The sequence below is a fragment of the Budorcas taxicolor genome, chromosome 2 (assembly GCF_023091745.1).
Source record: "Budorcas taxicolor isolate Tak-1 chromosome 2, Takin1.1, whole genome shotgun sequence".
Lineage (NCBI taxonomy): Eukaryota > Metazoa > Chordata > Mammalia > Artiodactyla > Bovidae > Budorcas > Budorcas taxicolor.
Window position 1 is genome coordinate 142011548 of NC_068911.1, and position 18266 is coordinate 142029813.

At 36.4% G+C, this 18266-nt stretch overlaps 1 protein-coding gene across 1 annotated transcript in view; it reads left to right on the forward strand.

Moving 5' to 3' along the window:
• Nucleotides 1–18266, forward strand: part of MAP2 (microtubule associated protein 2) — a 75117-nt gene that overhangs the window by 39646 nt on the left and 17205 nt on the right. Inside the window, exons 5-10 of the mRNA XM_052656994.1 lie at nucleotides 446–4201; nucleotides 4405–4611; nucleotides 4785–4919; nucleotides 7754–7815; nucleotides 11684–11854; nucleotides 12771–12918. Of these exons, the coding sequence (XP_052512954.1) occupies nucleotides 446–4201; nucleotides 4405–4611; nucleotides 4785–4919; nucleotides 7754–7815; nucleotides 11684–11854; nucleotides 12771–12918 (4479 nt within the window). The remainder of the gene's footprint in view (nucleotides 1–445; nucleotides 4202–4404; nucleotides 4612–4784; nucleotides 4920–7753; nucleotides 7816–11683; nucleotides 11855–12770; nucleotides 12919–18266) is intronic.

Sequence of the window (18266 nt, forward strand, 5' to 3'; positions counted from 1 at the left end):
AGAAAAAGTTTGGCTGAAATCAATTCTTTCCCATATTTAGATTATAGATTATATAGATTATTTTGTACCCTAATGTTAACTACTTATTAAATTTTCTTTAATTTGTAATTTTTATCTGTAGAAGGCATATGACATTTTTTTCTACTAGAGTACACATCATGAACTGTTTAGAGAGACCAAACAAACAAAAAAAAGAGTATTCAAAATATACTCTTATTTCAATTTCTGTACACATTAATCCACAGTGGGAGTTTATTGTACCAATCATACAAATATATCTCAGTCCTGACATTTTAATTTTAATTTTTAAATGAATAGCATGCTTGCATGTTTCATAGTTTTTCTTTCAAGCCTACCATTCATTTGGCATTTCAAAAAATAATTTTAAGCTTACTGCCTGAAAGCCCTTGCCTATTATGTTTAAAAATCAACCCAATTACTTCAGGTTTACTTACAGCCTCGAAGATGGAGTTTCATGATCAACAGGAATTGACTCCCTCTCCAGCCGAGCCATTAGACAAGAAGGAAAAGGAACCAGAGACACAAAGAAAGCCTGGTGAAGACCTTAAGCATGCTGCCTTAGTTTCTCAGCTGGAAACGACTAAAACTTCTCCTGATAAAAAGGACTCACAAGGCACAGAAGAAGAAAAAGCACCTCCCACTCTGTTTGGGCACACTCTTGGTGCCAGCCTAGAAGATACAAAACCCAAGACAGAACCAAGCCTAGTGGTACCTGATATTGGCCTTCCTGCAGAGCCCACAGCTGCAAAAGAGCAGAAGGACTGGTTCATCCAAATGCCAACGGAAGCCGAAAAGGATGAGTGGGGTTTAGTTGCTCCCGTATCTCCTGGCCCCCTAACACCCATGAAGGAAAAAGATGTACTTGAGGATATCCCAAAATGGGAAGGCAAACAATTTGATTCTCCCATGCCGAGTCCCTTTCAGGGTGGAAGCTTCACTCTTCCTTTTGACATCTCAAAGAATGAAATAGTTGCAGCAGCATCACCCTTTGCTCCCGCCCTGTTACAGCCAGATGACCAAAAATCTCTGGAAGAAACTGGTAGCCCAGCAACTGCCAAAGATAGTTCTCAAGTTGAAGAGCCCCAGAAGGATCAACATGACAAAATAGCAGAAGCACCAGCCCCAGAGGCAGTTGCTGCACCCAAAGATGCTCACATTTCAATTGTGGAAGAGTGTGTCCCAGAGAAAGTTTCAGGAGAAGAGAAAGGGGTGATAAAGGAAGAGAGTGTGCAGATAAAAGAGACTCCCACCCTCAGCGGACAGGAATCTACACTTGCTGAAATGGAACCTCACCTAAAGCTGGAAGAAAAAACAACCATTTCTGACAAAGAAGCCATGCCAAAAGAGAGCGAACCCCCAAAATTGATAGATGAAGAAACAAATATAATTCAACCTTCCACAGAACACACTTACTCCAAAAAAGAAGAGAAGGGCCAGGAGCCTCCCACAGATATATTAAAACAGGACTCATTCCCTGTAAGTTTGGAGCAAGCAGTTACTGATTCAGCCGTGACCACTCAGACACCGGAAAAAATCATGACTGAACCAACTGCACTAAGTGAAAAGAGTGCCACCCAGGAGCTCTTTGAAGAAAAAGTTGCTGACAAAGATCATAAGGTAGAAGAAGTTGGAGTTGTAACATCAGCTGAGCTTGACATGCCATTTTATGAAGACAAGTCAGGAATGTCCAAGTACTTTGAAACATCCGCCCTGAAAGAAGAAGTGACCAGAAGCATCCAGCCAGTCAGTGATTACTATGAACTCAGTGACACAAGAGAAAGTGCCCAAGAGGCTTTTGATGCTGTATCTCCCATGCATAAAGATGGCGACAAGACACTTCCAGAAGAAGAACCCCAGCCCAGTGCTCCGGCCCAAGAAGCAGGGTATAGCACTCTCGCACAGAGTCATCCAGCTGACTTACCAGAAGAACCCAGTTCTCCCCAAGAAAGAATGTTCACCATTGATCCAAAAGTGTATGGAGAGAAAAGGGATCTCCACAGTAAGAATAAGGATGATCTGACACTAAGCAGGAGCTTAGGACTTGGTGGTAGGTCTGCAATAGAACAAAGAAGCATGTCCATCAATTTGCCCATGTCTTGCCTGGATTCCATAGCCCTTGGGTTTAACTTCGGTCGAGGGCATGATCTTTCCCCCCTGGCTTCTGACATTCTAACCAACACTAGTGGAAGTATGGATGAAGGAGATGATTACCTTCCAGCCACAACACCTGCCGTGGACAAAGCCCCTTGCTTCCCAACCGAAAGCAAAGAAGAAAAAGAACAGGTAAAGGAAGAAAAAGATACTGGAGAGGAAAATGCCCGAGTCGAGACATCATGTGAGTCGCCTTTCCTAGCCAAAGATTATTACAAAAATGGTACTGTCATGGCCCCTGACTTGCCTGAAATGCTAGACCTGGCAGGCACACGGTCAAGATTAGCTTCCGTGAGTGCAGACACTGAAGTTGCCAGGAGAAAATCAGTCCCATCTGAGACTGTGTTGGAGGAGAGTAGCACTGGCTTGCCCCCTGTCACTGATGAAAACCACATCATCGTTAAAACTGACAGTCAACTCGAAGACCTGGGCTACTGTGTGTTCAATAAATACACAGTCCCCCTCCCATCACCTGTTCAAGACAGTGAGAATTTATCTGGGGAGAGTGGTTCCTTTTATGAAGGCACTGATGATAAAGCACGAAGAGATTTGGCCACTGATCTTTCATTAATTGAAGTCAAGCTGGCAGCTGCCGGAAGAGTAAAAGATGAAGTCAGTGCTGAGAAGGAAGCATCCCCACCTATCTCTGGTGACAAATCAGGACTGAGTAGGGAGTTTGATCAGGAGAAGAAAGCCAATGATAAGCTGGATACTGTCCTAGAGAAAAGTGAAGAACATGCTGATTCAAAAGAGCACACCAAGGAAACAGAAGATGCTGGTGATGAAGTTGAAACTCTTGGATTAGGAGTGACCCAGGAGCAAGCTTCAGCCAGAGAACTGATGATCTCTAAAGATTCATCACCTGTCATGGCTGAGAAAGCAGAGAAAGTTCTTAGTTCAGTGCCAGAGGTAGCTGAGGTAGAACCGTCCAAAAAAACTGAACCAGAACTGGATTTGGCTGTGAAGAAAGCTGAACAAGGTCAGTTAGATATTAAAATCAGTGACTTTGGACAGATGGCCTCAGGCCTACATGTAGATGCTGGAGAGGCAGCAGAGCTTAAACTTGAGGCTACCCAGGACCTTGCCCCCTCATCCACAGCCCCTCAGGAGGTAGATGCATTTATGGGTGTTGAGTCCAGCCACGTGAAAGAAGGCACCAAAGTTAGTGAAACAGAAGTCAAGGAGAAGGTGGCTAAGCCTGACTTGGTGCACCAGGAGGCTGTGGACAAAGAAGAATCCTATGAGTCCAGCGGTGAGCATGAAAGCCTCACCATGGAGTCCTTGAAAGCCGATGAGGGCAAGAAGGAAACTTCCCCAGAATCTTCTCTAATTCAAGACGAGATTGCCATCAAATTGTCTGTGGAAATACCCTGTGCACCTGTTGTTTCAGAGGCTGATGTAGCCGCAGATGAGAGAGCTGATGTCCAGATGGAATTTATTCAGCTGCCGAAAGAAGAAAGCCAAGAGACCCCGGATATTTCCATCACGCCCTCCGATGTTACCGAGCAGTTGCCTGAAGCTGCCAGAGCTGAACCCGCAGAGGCTCAGAGCGAGGAAGAAGAGATCGAAGCCCGGGGAGAATATGACAAGTTGCTCTTCCGCTCAGACACCCTTCAGATTACCGACCTGGGTGCCCCAGGTGTCAGGGAGGAGTTTGTGGAGACCTGTCCTGGTGAGCACAAAGGAGTGATTGAGTCTGTTGTAACCATCGAGGACGACTTCATCACTGTCGTGCAAACCACAACTGATGAAGGGGAGTCAGGTTCCCACAGTGTGCGTTTTGCAGCCCTCGAGCAGCCCGAGGTGGGAAGGAGACCATCACCCCATGCTGAAGAAGAACTTGAAGTAGAAGAGGCAGCTGAAGCCCAGGCTGAACCCAAGGACGGTTCCCCAGAGGCTCCGGCTTCCCCTGAGAGAGAAGAGGTTGGACTCTCAGAATATAAGACAGAAACCTATGAGGATTACAAAGATGAAACCACCATTGATGACTCCATCATGGATGCTGACAGCCTCTGGGTGGACACTCAAGGTGTGCATTCTATTTTTCAATTTTCTACTCCCAAATAAAATCCAGTATCCTATTGGAAAAACTTTTTTTTTTCATTTTAGACATTTTAAAATGTCCCTTTATCTCTTTATTTTGCATTGTGTTAGACAGATGGAGGATTTTGTACATTTGTTACTAATGTTGTCGTTGTTGTTGTTGTTGTCATGGTTTGCTCTGATCCACAGATGATGATAGAAGCATCATGACAGAACAGTTAGAAACTATCCCTAAAGAGGAGAAAGCTGAAAAGGAAGCTCGGAGATCATCTCTTGAGAAACATAGAAAAGAAAAGCCTTTTAAAACCGGGAGAGGCAGAATTTCCACTCCTGAAAGAAAAATAGCTAAAAAGGAGCCTAGCACAGTCTCCAGAGATGAAGTGAGAAGGAAAAAAGGTTCATTTCACAATCACTTCTTTATAAATGTTTTTGAAGTAATTCATTATTACTCTTTTGTAGAAGAAACTACCTAACTGTGGTAACTAATTATTGATGAAATTTCGTTCGGTTTTGCTCCAAGTGTGTATTTTTCTCCTGATGGTATGCTTTCTGTGTTTTCTTATTCATAGCAGTTTATAAGAAGGCTGAACTTGCTAAAAAAACAGAAGTTCAGGCCCACTCTCCCTCCAGGAAATTCATTTTAAAACCTGCTATCAAATATACTAGACCAACTCATCTCTCCTGTGTTAAGCGGAAAACGACAGGTGACTGTTCAATTCTGCAATGTGGCTGGCAAACATAGACATGTATTTTTTTTTTATCTCATTACCTTAGCAGCTTCATTTTGTTTTTCTTCCAAGAATCTCAGCAGTCATGAACAGTTTCACTATTAAGTGTCTTGTATCATTATTCTTTTTTTATCCCCTTCCCTACAGAAGAGGTCATGACCATCTGTTTCTTTGTCATGCTCAGACTTAACAGTGATTGTATCTTGGCATTGTGCTCTAGTGTCACGTTCTGGGGATTCCTGTTTTCATTCTGTGTGTTTGGTTAGACGATGGCGATGAATATAACCGTGGTATGCATTCTCATTATTTTGCTTATTTACTCCCTCATGCTTAAACCCATACGTATTTGTCCTAGTTTCTATATTGTTACTGCCAAATCTGTTACTGATGTTGATGAATTTACTGAGGACCACCAAGAATGCGTAGGGATTTTGAGATGGAGAATGAGAAGCAAATCTGGGATAAAATTGTGGTTGAAAAATTACTTTGCTTTCAGATGAAAGAAAAAAAAAAAAGGAAAAAGAAACTGTCTGGTAATCCCATCAGAGTTTATTTTTCATATCCAAAATTAGCTAGGCTTTCTGACAGTACTGCATCTCTTGGTTGACATTTTGTCCTTGGAATCTTCTTAAAATGTGTTGGATTCAAAATATTAAATTTCCCCCTTTAATTTAGTGGTCAAAAATTTAATCAATTTAATAAACCCCTTCCTCCAAATATCTCAACATTTAGGTTTATTTTCTATCTTGCTGTCTTCTTATTGTTCTGTCGTCTTCAAATGTACTTTGTTTTTACTGTTGAAATAAGCAGTGGAATAAGGAGCGAAACATGTTATAAATCATAATAAAAGCCTCTATGTAATATCCATAATGCAAACTCTATTCCTCAATTTCAGTGCAAAGTATGTATTTTAAATGTATAATCATATTAGGATACTCTTAATTTTAATATGTATTATTTTAGTATTGATTAAATGGCACACTTGCAGTCTACAAAGGAAGGTATCAGAGCTTGAGTCAGAAAGCATTATTTTTCATTCCATTATATACACATTAGAAGTGCCTTTACATAAATCTTTGGATGGCTTTAAAGGGTTAGCAGCAGCATTAACCCTTGTAAGAAAAAGAATATCAAGGCATTGATATTTTGTGATAGCCGCTAAAAATTTCAAGTATTTTTAATTTGTGTTCTTCATATAGGAAGTATCTCATGTGCTTCCTTCAAGAACTAGTATATAAGGCAGGATTTGAAAGTAGAAGGTTTATAATTATACACAAACCTTGATGATGAAGGTTTAGAATGAGGAAGTAAGGTAAGAATTATGAATCAACACGACATCTCTAAATTTTATATCTCACTTAGTACATTTTCATTAAACTGGGAATTTTTCTATTTGGAAAAATGCTTCCACAGGCAGAATCTCTTGGTTTGGGCATAAAAATCCCATATGCCATCTGAAAAGATGAAAATTATATTAGGATTGTATAATTCCAGAGGAAGTGTCAAATGGTTTGATGAAGTACCCACATGTCATTGGTATTCAGTTTGTCACACTGAGAGTAACTTGCCTTTTACTTCGTTCGTTAAAGGAAATTTAAGACCTCTAGACTAACTTAGGATCTTGCTCTTTTTTATTCAGATACTAAGATACTCAAACAAAAAGCATATGCCAAATGAGTGCCGCTGACTTAAACCAAAGCATATATGTCACAGAAACATGAGCTATATTATAGAAATAGTAAAGAGCCATAATTTGCACTGCTTCTTTGAAAAAACAGTTTCAGAATCTGTGAATAATCTTACTAGCCAGTCCTAAATAGCATAGAACATATTGTAGGCCACTATTATTTTTGTGTTAGAACTGCATATGGCATGAGAAACCTTTTTAAAACTCATTTGGAGTGCTTATAAGGATAAGTATTTTTTCCTGAGGATTTCTCTCTTGTGAAAGAAAACTAAAGCAAGCACACCAGCTTTTTATTTTCTAAGCTCAATTGTTAAATAGGGATAGTTTCCCCGAACACAAAGCGTTGTGTTCAATTATGAAAATAGTTAAGTCAGGTAAGTTGTCAACAGAAATTATGCTGGAGATAATGGAGTTTAAAATTGAAACCAGAGGTATAAAACAGCAGCAAGAAAAACAACAGTAACAGATGTGGTAATAATTTCATACAGGAAGTGCATGTGTAGAACATGGTCTATTTTATTGAACTTGAAATTCCTCTCCTGTTTTCTCTACTTGACAAGCTACTTTTCTTTCCTTCCCTTCTCATGTGGCACATTTCATGTCAAACAAGTGTGTCTTACTATTATGAAATGCCAGGGGTGTAGAGGAAAAGGGGTTGGCAGATTGTAACACTTTAAAATATAAAATGCAGAAATATGCCAGTGGCTACATAGAAGGTTTGGGGATCTCTGTGAGTATTCTTATGTGATGCCCACCCTAGAACCAAACACTCCCCTTTCCCTTAAATTCTGCAGCATTCGGATAACTGTCCTGTGATTTCCATTCTAAAGGATCTGTAGTAATTTAAGGGTACACTGGTAACAGAAAATTACTTGGTGTGCTTATCTGTGCTTTGGTAAACACTGGGTTATATAGTAATTAGCACACTGTGTAGTGGGAGCCACATGCTGTAATATTGTTATTATTCAGATTTCTTTAATTACTGAATTTAAGTCTCAGTGTAAACAAAATTCACTTTACATTAGTCTGTTGACAGAACTGAATATCCAAAAGGTATGAAAAATGCATTTATGTGATCTGCAGCCACTAAGTGTGGGGTTGTTTGTGTCTCCTCTTTCAACAGCAGCAGGTGCTGAATCACCTCAGGCTCCCAGTGTATTTAAACAGGCAAAGGACAAAGTCTCTGTGAGTAAAATACCACTTTCCTTATTCTTTACTTGAAGTATTAGTGGCAGTATTTTAATAATTTTAGATAAAATTTAGACTTTAGACATCTACTCTTTTACATCATTCGCTCACCCAGCATGATGGCATTCGAGCATGTCCTGATATCTTCTGGAATGTGATGGTAGCTAGTGAGGGTAGAGCTGGGATGAAGGCTGCCTCTGTTGTTAGTAAGAGGAAACATATGAAACACCACAATGATATGGAGAAAAATGAAAGAACTCTATTTGCTTTTCATAGAATCAAGATAAACCATTGTAATCAACACTACACTATATTTTACAGCACTTTTTCATTGTTGTTATTATACATTAAGAATATGAGAATTTTAAACAATATAGATAAGTAAAAATACATTATTATCTCCTTATCTAAAGATAATTGCAGTTACCATTTTGATGCAAGATATTAATTTTTCTAAACATTTATAGGTTTAATAACAAAGATGGAAGATGTGTATCAGTTTTTTAATTATTCACTAAAAATTTTCTATGTCATTAGACATTTTTATACATCATTTCAATGACTATATAATGTTGCATTTTACATTTTTACAGTGATATGCTTTATCAGTTTCCTATTATTTGGTATTCAAGCAGTTTTCTGTTATTTTAGTGGTATTACTGTAGAAATCGTTTTTGGCTGAATGTGTCCATATACATTTCCTTGATAGTTTTCTATTAGCGAAATCATTGTTTCAAGAAGAAAGTCTGCAGAATTGTCTTGTAGAAAGGTTCTAGACTTGTATGTACTCCAGCTTTATATGAACATGCTTGTATTCATTATTACTAGATATTGCTTTTTCTTTATTTAAGTGATAGAGATGAAATATTTTGTTGTTTTAATTTGGTATATTAATGATGTTTAGCTTCTTTCATATTTATAAATCTTTTGTATTTCTTATTTTGCAAATTTATTTTTATATTATTAATCATGTTTTTTAAACTTTCAAAAGACCAAAGACAATACAAAGTGTTTTCTTTCTTTCTTGATGAAAGGAAAAAAGGAATCTAATGAAATTTTAAAATTATGACAAATAATTTGAATGATATCACAATGTTCTGGGTCTAGCCATAATATATATCATGTAAATCACAATTCTTTGTTTAGCTTTCTAAAATCTAATAAAATTTTAAACTTCTACTTTTTGTTTATTATGAAAAACAGGAATTCATTTTGGTGACAGCAGAACCTTTTATATCATCTTGAAGCCAAGGCACTTTCTGTTGGTTAAAAAATTATTTGTATATCTGATTATTGTATAAATGTTTTCAGACATATTACTGAAAATAAGGCAATCCATTTATTGCATTGGTAATTTTATTTGACCTGCTGTTATTTCAAGATTTATATCTCTTTACCTTCTATTTCTAATGGAGAACTAGTGTATTGTGCTAGTTAAGAGCAGGGCTATGAAACAAACCAGATCTAAGTTTTGAACATTTATTAACTATATATAATCTTTTTCTTCCTGTGTCTTAATTTACCAAAAATAAGGGGAAGAGTAAAAAATCCTATATAATAAGCACTCTCTAGTGCTTAGAACATAATATTTATTTCAATAAAGAGCAATGGTTATTATTATTATTATTTAAAAAGTAGAACTCTTTAGGAGCAGATACAGAAAGTGAGTTTTCTCCTGATTATAAAAACAATTTTTCAGTATACCCTGTTTGCAAAACCTTTAAGAAATTTTCAGGTCCCTTGGTTTTATTTTGGTTTGGCTTCCTTTTCATTCAGTTTTTTAAACCCCTTAATACTTATATTTTACATTTTCAAATAAAACATTTATTAAAAACAGATTGTGTTTAAGAATTAGAAATTCAGACTATCAGTAGGTACCGAACAGTTATTTGAGTCAAAACAACTGATGGAAGAAATGAATACTTACTACCTTGCTATCCATTAAACAGAATTGAAATAAAGTCATTTTCAGAATATATTTTTTTCTCTTTCAAGTTTAAAGTAAAAATGAAAATTCAAAAGAACTAATGAGCATAGAAAAGCAACAGTCAGGGATTCTTTTTTAATATGAAAGCTTAACCTTTGTTAGAATTAGTGGTCTTAACATCTAACTAGAAAATCAACCATCAAAATCAAGGATCCTACTCAATTTGGTAAGAATTTGCATTCCAGTGAGGCTGTAAACATAGCACATTCTGTGCAATAGCTTCGGTTTCTTTTGATTTCATAATGTAATGGTCAACAATTATCACAGTTCATGCAAAGAATATAAAAATGCTCCAGTCATTACCCACTTACCATGCTGTGTTGCTTCCAAGACTGTCTAATAATTCAAATTATTTTCATAAATGTGTTTCAACAAGAATTAGCATTCAGTGCCCACACTTGTACAGAAACCAAACAAAACCTAACTTTTTTCCTCATGAATGCCCATCTCAATCTTCTGACAAAGAGAGATTAGACCACCATTCTTTCTAATTGTTCTAATTTATTCTCTTTTTCCTTATAACTTCATCCTCTTCCTATAGTTTCCTAAAATCCCAGGATTAACTCTTATTTACCTCTGATATTCACTGTATCTATCAAACAGTTCTCTCCAATTTTTCAACTGATCTTTATTGTGAACCTGATCTATCAATATAATCTTTCATTTCATTTGAGATTTTTTTGTTTGTTCATTTTATTTTGGTTTTGTATCTAGCATGAGATTAGTAGATGTCTTTCGTCATTTAAGGCAATCCAGTTACTTCACTTTTCTTCCCTATACCACACTTTTGAAACTTGCTTATTTGTGGATAATGTCAATCAAAAAAGAATGACTTATGCTGACCCAGTTACACTTCCCACTTAAGGTGCTGGGTCTGTAAAACAAGAAGTGATTTGTGCAATCTGTGAATACTTATGCCTGTGTCAAAGTGGTTACAAAGGTTAAAATTTGAGATTAGAAACATTAGTTTTAATTGCTATTATTGTAACAGCTAAATAATATTAATTATTGGAAGATTAGAACCTCCTTGGCTTTGTTATACTGGTCTATATTTTTAACAGTCTCCCCCCGAGACATGTAGCATGCTAGCATAGCTTTCTCCAAAAGCTGTGTATAGACATCCAAAACACTTACACTTGTACTTGACAACAGTCTCCCCAGGGATTATCAACACCTGTGAAAGTGTGATTTTCATGGGCAGTCTCGTCAGTGCTGACTTTAATTTTTAGAATTTATAACACATCATAGAAAATGTGTGATTTATTAACATAAAAATGTTACTAATTCTGTGGTAAAACTTGGTCCCTGGTGTGCATTTAACTCATAATATGAACTCATTGTATTTAAAATCTGCAATTTTCTGATGAAATCAGTGTAGACAATCTAAAAATACATTTTCTCAGCTTAAAAATATATTTTCCATTATTAGGCCTTAAATATACTTGTTCGACAGTTATTGAAATACACTTTGTTCTACAGTTCTTGAAATGCAAATCAAAATATTGATTATATATACCATTTAAGTGCTGTGTTTATTAAAGGAATAATTCTAGTAGAGTCTCAAGATATTTTCCAAATATGGTATCATTATAAGTTCTATGGCTTAATCAGAGACGTTATACATAGCATTTATAAATAATATTTTAATCTATATTCTCATTTTCTGAATATTCTTAGTTCCAGTTACAAAGAGGTATTCAGTGAAAATCTCTTGTTCTCACATAATATACATGTCTGTCATTGATTATAACCATTTATCATGTGTGCTTATTAAAAGTAGACATTTAATTTCTTATATGTTTATATGTTTTTTTAATTTTCTTTCTGCTTCATAGTTTGGTTTATTTTGTGCTTCTGTTTGTTTTCTTCCATGGCTAGAATTCTACCTTGTCAAAGATTCCTGCCTTACAGGGTAGCACAAAGTCCCCAAGATGCAGCTCAGCCTGCCCTAGCGCGACTAAAAGGGCTACATTTTCTGACAGTTTATTCACACAGCCCACCTCAGCGGGCTCCACAGGCCGCTTACCATACTCAGAATCAGGGAACAAGGTAAGGCAGCAAGCCAACCAAAGGTGCAGAAAGGAATATAATTTGGGAGAAGGACGCAATTCAGTAAATGTCTGAAAGCCAAGAGTTTCAATCCTAAAGTGTTTGACATATAAACAATATGCCCTATTAAAAAACTAATACCAGTTAGATGTTTCAGTAGTTATAAACAGCTTAATCATTAAAAAATGGAAGTTGTGTTTTTGTAAGATATACAGTACATAATTATTATTTGATATTTAATAAAATTTCATATACAAACAAAATATATTGTATTTGATATTACATATGACACATATAATCTCAGGATACCAAATTATATAAAATATAATAGACAGTTTGGGCTCAGCATCAGACACATCAGGATTTAATACTAAATCTGCTACATCCCAGTTCAGTGATTTTTAAAAAAAATTACATAGACTGTTGAAACCTGTTTCCTCAGCTCTAAAATGCATATAATATTTTGGGGTAAAAATTAAATAATCAATGAATGTAAAGTGCTTAACGTTCTTGTCACATAAGTGCACTATATACAGGAGTGATCATAGTTAAATACTGCGCATACAGTGCCCTTCTGCCAGTCCTTTCTTAGTGATACAGTGTCATGCTGATGAAGACTTGTCAGTAAAATTATTAATTACCTGGAGACTACGTCAGCACAGTTTTACTCATGTTATCACTTAGAATTTGAATTTCACAGTCAATTTTTAGCATTTACTCCAAAATAATATATTTTTGTATTCTGAACCCTTTCTAAGTTTTAAAGAAGAAATACTTATAAAGTGTGTACAAGTCAGTAGTGTGGATTAAAAGAAATTCCTCTATTGGCCCAAGAGGATAATTAGCCAGAGCGATATAACCTCTTTGTATATGAAGATTCACAGGAACCCAACGTCGTTCTGTTTTCTCCAATCAGGATGGAGTTACCAAGAGCCCAGAGAAGCGCTCTTCTCTGCCGAGACCTTCCTCCATCCTTCCTCCTCGCCGAGGTGTATCAGGAGACAGAGATGAGAACTCCTTCTCTCTCAACAGTTCTGTCTCCTCTTCTGCACGGCGGACCACTCGTAGGTTTATTTTGGTTTGGCTTCCTTTTCATTCAGTTTTTAAAAATCCCTTAAGTGGAGTAGCTTATAATGTACTTATATTTTACATTTTCAAATACAGCCTGTATTTTACATCGGATTATATTTGTCCTAAGAATCAGAAATTCAGACTATCAGTGGATCCAAAACACTTAATTGAGCCAAAACAACTGATGGAGGAAATGAATATATACTACTTTGTTATCCATTAAATAGGATTGACGTTAAGTCATTTTTAGGATTGGTTTTCTCTTCTTTCAAGTTTAAAGTGAAAAAGATAATTTGAAAGGACTAATTAGTACAGAAAAGCAATAGTCAGGGATTTTTTTTTAATATGAAAGCTTAACCTTTATTAGAATTCCAAGTCATAAAAACTAACTGAAAAATCAACAATCAAAATCAAGAATGCTGCTCAATTTGGTAAGAATAGGGGCTTCCCTGGTGGCTCAGAGGGTAAAGTGTCTGCTTGCATTGCGGGAGACCTGGGTTCGAACCCTGGGTCAGGAAGATCCCCTGGAGAAGAAAATGGCAACCCACTCCAGTATTCTTGCCTGGAAAATGCCATGGATGGAGAAGCCTGGTGGGCTACAGTCCATGGGGTCGCAAAGAGTCGGACATGACTGAGCAACTTCACTTTGACTTTGACTTTGCATTCCAGTGAAGCTGTAAACATAGCATGTTCTGTGTGATAGCTTCAATTTCTTTTGATTTCATAATGTAATGCTCAGCAATTATCACATTTTATGTAAAGAATATAAAAATGCTCCAATCATTACTCACTTACATCCTGTGTTACTACCAAGACTAGTAATTCAAATTATTTTCCTAAATGTATTTCTATTACCACAAAATAGCTACTATTTATTAATCATTTATAGATGCTGAAATCTTCAGATACATTTTTCAGTCAATTCAGTTAAAATGCTGATGGTCAGGGATTAACAACCTCATTAAATCTACTGATGAGAAAACTGGCCTTTTAAAGACTTGGCCAGCACTGCACAGCTAGAAAGTGGTTGAATTTGATTTTCAGCCTACTGAATAATTCACAACCTGTCCTCTTAATGTCTTTTATATATTTATTTAGAAGAAATAGTACTAGGGAATTGTTCTATAGAGTCACTCAGAAAATAGTATCCCTGACATTTAGAAACTATTACAAAACGGTAGAAACATTTGGAGAATAGCATATCTGTCATTTAAAATTCATACGAAAGTGGTGGAAATTGCTACTACTATCACACAGTTAATTTCACCACTTATTTTTTAAGTCTTTAATAGTAATTGCCCCACAATGTGGGCAATTCAAATGTGGCTATTTTGTATGACACTTAAACTGTTGTGTGTTTTTTTTGCCTATAATGAAAGTATTTATTGTAATGAGAGCAATTGTGTCCTGAAACATTTGGATTTGTGAAGCATTAACATCCTTTGAAATACATGCTAGGAACACTTTGAAATCACTAAAACTCTTTTCACCTTAACACATGTAAAGTATTCAAATGAACTAGCAAAGAAAACCTTTAAGAGTGAGTTATCTTCAGAAAGGAGAATTTAACTCCAAATATTTGGAGTTAGAATTGGGCATCGACAATAACCCCAGGGATGCTGAGCCAACACAAAGGCACCAAGTGTTCCCCAAAGGCACACCTTGAACTGCACTTGTGTTTGTTGCTATGGAAGCAAAATGGCACTTTCTCACACAAATCCCAACTTTAAGCCACTGTGCTCTGCTTTTAAAATGGCATGCATGCTAAGTCGCTTCAGTCGTGTCCACCTCTATACAAATTGCTTCTTATGTCCTGAGCTAACTCTATTTTGACTTTTTAACTTTACTTACATTCATAAGCATATGGCATTGCATTATTTGGTAATGAACATAATTGATACTCTGATAATCTAAGGATATAGGGTATATTTTATCCTGACATAGCAATAGCTAAAAGACATAGGGACAATTAGGAGAACAAGCAATTTGCCTCCTCCCATTTATCTATCATCTCCTTAAGGTAAAGAATCTGCCTGGAGGAGACCGGGGTTCAAGCCTGGGTTGGGAAGATCCTCTGGAGAAGGGAATGGCAGACCACTCCAGTATTCTTGCCTGGAGAATCCCATGGACAGAGGAGCCTGGCAGGCTACAGTCTGTGGAATCACAAAGAGTAGGATACAACTGAGCAACTGACACTACTACTGCTTAACTGCACAAGGGAATGTTCTAGCATTTTGTACTGCTATTGAAAAGATATGAAAGAATGCTGTGCAAGAAGTTTATTTAGCCGAAAGGGAGGGAAAGACATTGTCATTGTAGACTTGACAAGATAAGTAAGAACAAACTGTAACAGAGTAACTCATAAATATTTTTGAATCATTTTAGTAACTTAGATTTAATCTTTTCGATTTCAAAACACATAGGAAACACTCAAATTTGTCATTTTTGATGACTATAATATAATTTATTACAATAAAAATTGATTGATATCTATTAAACAGTAATATTAAGAGCTTCTTAATACTTGTGACTGATTTTTTCTCATTTTCCAGATATAACACAGAACCTTCCTCCTTTACATATTCAAAACATAAAGCCATTTACTCTTGTTGCTATTGAGTCGCTAGGTCATGTCCAACTCTTTGCAACCTCGTGGACTGTATATAGCACATCAGTATCTTGTGTCCTTCACTAGCTCCGAGTTTGCTCAGATTCATGTCCACTGAGTCATGAAATAACTCTTAAATATTCCTTTTAGTTAACACTGTTATGCATATCTGGAATATTGCTTCACCTCAGTCTCTATTACAGTAAAAAGTACCTCTATACATACAGAAATTTTGAATCAAGTTTGTAACATTAAAAAAGAAAATATGTTGAGCTTCTGCTATGTTCAGGCCCAACAAAAGACACCAATGCTAGGCAGAGGGACAAAGAATAAAGATATGATCCCCCTCCCCAGAAGACCTGAGATATTCAGGAAAGATGAAATGATGGAGAATACATTTGAGGGAGAAATAAGTTTTCTGAAGAGATTTTTCAGAACATACTCACTGACTCAAACCAAGATCAAAACCTTGGCCCATAAACAAACTTTGTAGCCAGGAATCTACAAAAAGCCAAGTTGAATGTGGTTGTATTACCCTGGTCTTGAAATGTCATATTTGTGGAAAGCAGTAAAAATCACTAATTTATCACTTTACTCTTCTCAAATCCCATTTCATAGTTTCCATTGAAGCGTCTACCTATGTCTTTCCCTTCTACTAAAAGACCAAAAGGACACAGGGCAACTTTCCTTTGATATGTGAAAACTGTTAACTGAGAGAGGAAATACAATTGTTCTGTTTCTCCAGGAGATTGAGCCTGGGTAGATTTATTTTGTCTGCAGACTTGAGCTCACTCCTTGTAAATATTTAAGCAAAGATTATTAATAATTGTCCCCCTTCTCAGGAAGAACTTTCTACATTGATGATGAATTATATCAGATGACTCTAGGATTCCTTCTACTTTACTGATTTTAAAGTTGATGAGTTATATCTTTATCCTCCTCAAAATTTCTAGAAGATTCATTGATTTTACAAAGTTACATTGCTGTCATTTAGTCACTGAGTCCTGTCCGATTCTTGCAACCCCGTGTACTGAGTCCTCCAGGCTCCTCTGTCTGTGGGATTCCCCAGGCAAGAATCCTGAATTGGGTTGCCATTTCCTTCTCTAGGGGATCTTCTTGACCCAGGAATCCAACCTGCATCTCCTGCTTTGGCAGGCAGATTCTTTACCACTGAGTCACCAGGAAAGCCCCACAGAGTTGCATACTTAGCAGTAAAAACTAAAAACCATGCCCTTTCTATAAAATATTTTTAAAAGTGAGAGAATTTGTATAATATAAACAATGTAAGTCAGTATTCTATTATTGGAATCAATGTATTATTTTAAGAGAAAAGACTTCAATTTAAGAGGAAAGTTCAACATATATTAAGAAGCTGAGTATCATATCTGTCTTAGAATTTAATGTCATCTGGGTAAGTGAGCCTTAATGTCCTTATTACTGAATAAGAAATAACAAGATCTGCGTCTGTTGTGTATGCACGTTTGGTTATCAAATGTTTGGTATTCACAAAAGTTCTTTGAAAAGGCGAGAATCTCCTATTTTAATGAGAGTCTCCTAAGGTGTGTCCTCTTTTTTATATCATTATTCTTTTAAAAAAGCATTTGAAATGGCATTTAAGCACACATTTTAAAAGATAGTATGAAGGAGAAACACAGCATAGGAATATGGGGGAAATTTAGAAAGATGGCAATGACAACCCTATATGCAAGACAGGAAAAAAGACACAGCTGTGTATAACGGACTTTTGGACTCAGAGGGAGAGGGAGAGGGTGGGATGATTTGGGAGAATGGCATTCTATCATGTATACTATCATGTAAGAATTGAATCGCCAGTCTATGTCTGACGCAGGATACAGCATGCTTGGGGCTGGTGCATGGGGATGACCCACAGAGATGTTATGGGGAGGGAGGTGGGAGGGGGGTTCATGTTTGGGAACACATGTAAGAATTAAAGATTTTAAAATTAAAAAATAAAAATAAAAAAAAATAAAACAGAGCTGACATGGAATGCAAAAAAAAAAAAAGAGTTAAATGATAAAATGAGGGTAACATCAAGTTGAGGCAAAGAAATGCATCTTACAGCATCTTGTATAATAGACAGTGAGGGACTATTGATTTGACTCCAAACTGCAAACTAATACTGAAAGTATGGGAGAAAACACAATCAGGTACAAGATTCATGGTGAATAAATTGTTGTAACATCCCACTTTTCACAAAAGAGAGCTAGATTTTTTAAGCTAAATAGTTTTCTACACAGGCCAAAATCTTGTGGTCTAAATACACTGTTTTGTGTTGTATATCCACCTGGATCTCGGAATAAACTTTCTGCACAAAGGAATAAATAATCCGCATATTATTCAAAGAATCTTCAGTTTATATGAGTCCACAAAGAATATTAAGTGCAGACTCTTTTTCCAACTAAAGGCAGGTCCATATGCTTTAATGATCATGCAAGTAGAAAATGTTTTTGACATATTCATAATGAAAATTCAGAGTAAATCAGGAAAACCCAAGTATTATCTTTACATTGATAGCAATGCATGTTCAAAAGAATGTCATCAGTTTGTGAACCTAAAAATACGAGATTCTCACCTTTTCAAGCATTGTTGTAATTCGTAAATATCCTAAACCCTTTAGAAATTTGATGAATTGTAAGTTCTAACAGTGGATGGGAAAAGGGATGTCTCGGGGGAGAACTTTCTGACACTGCGGTTTTCGTTCCGTTTTGTTAA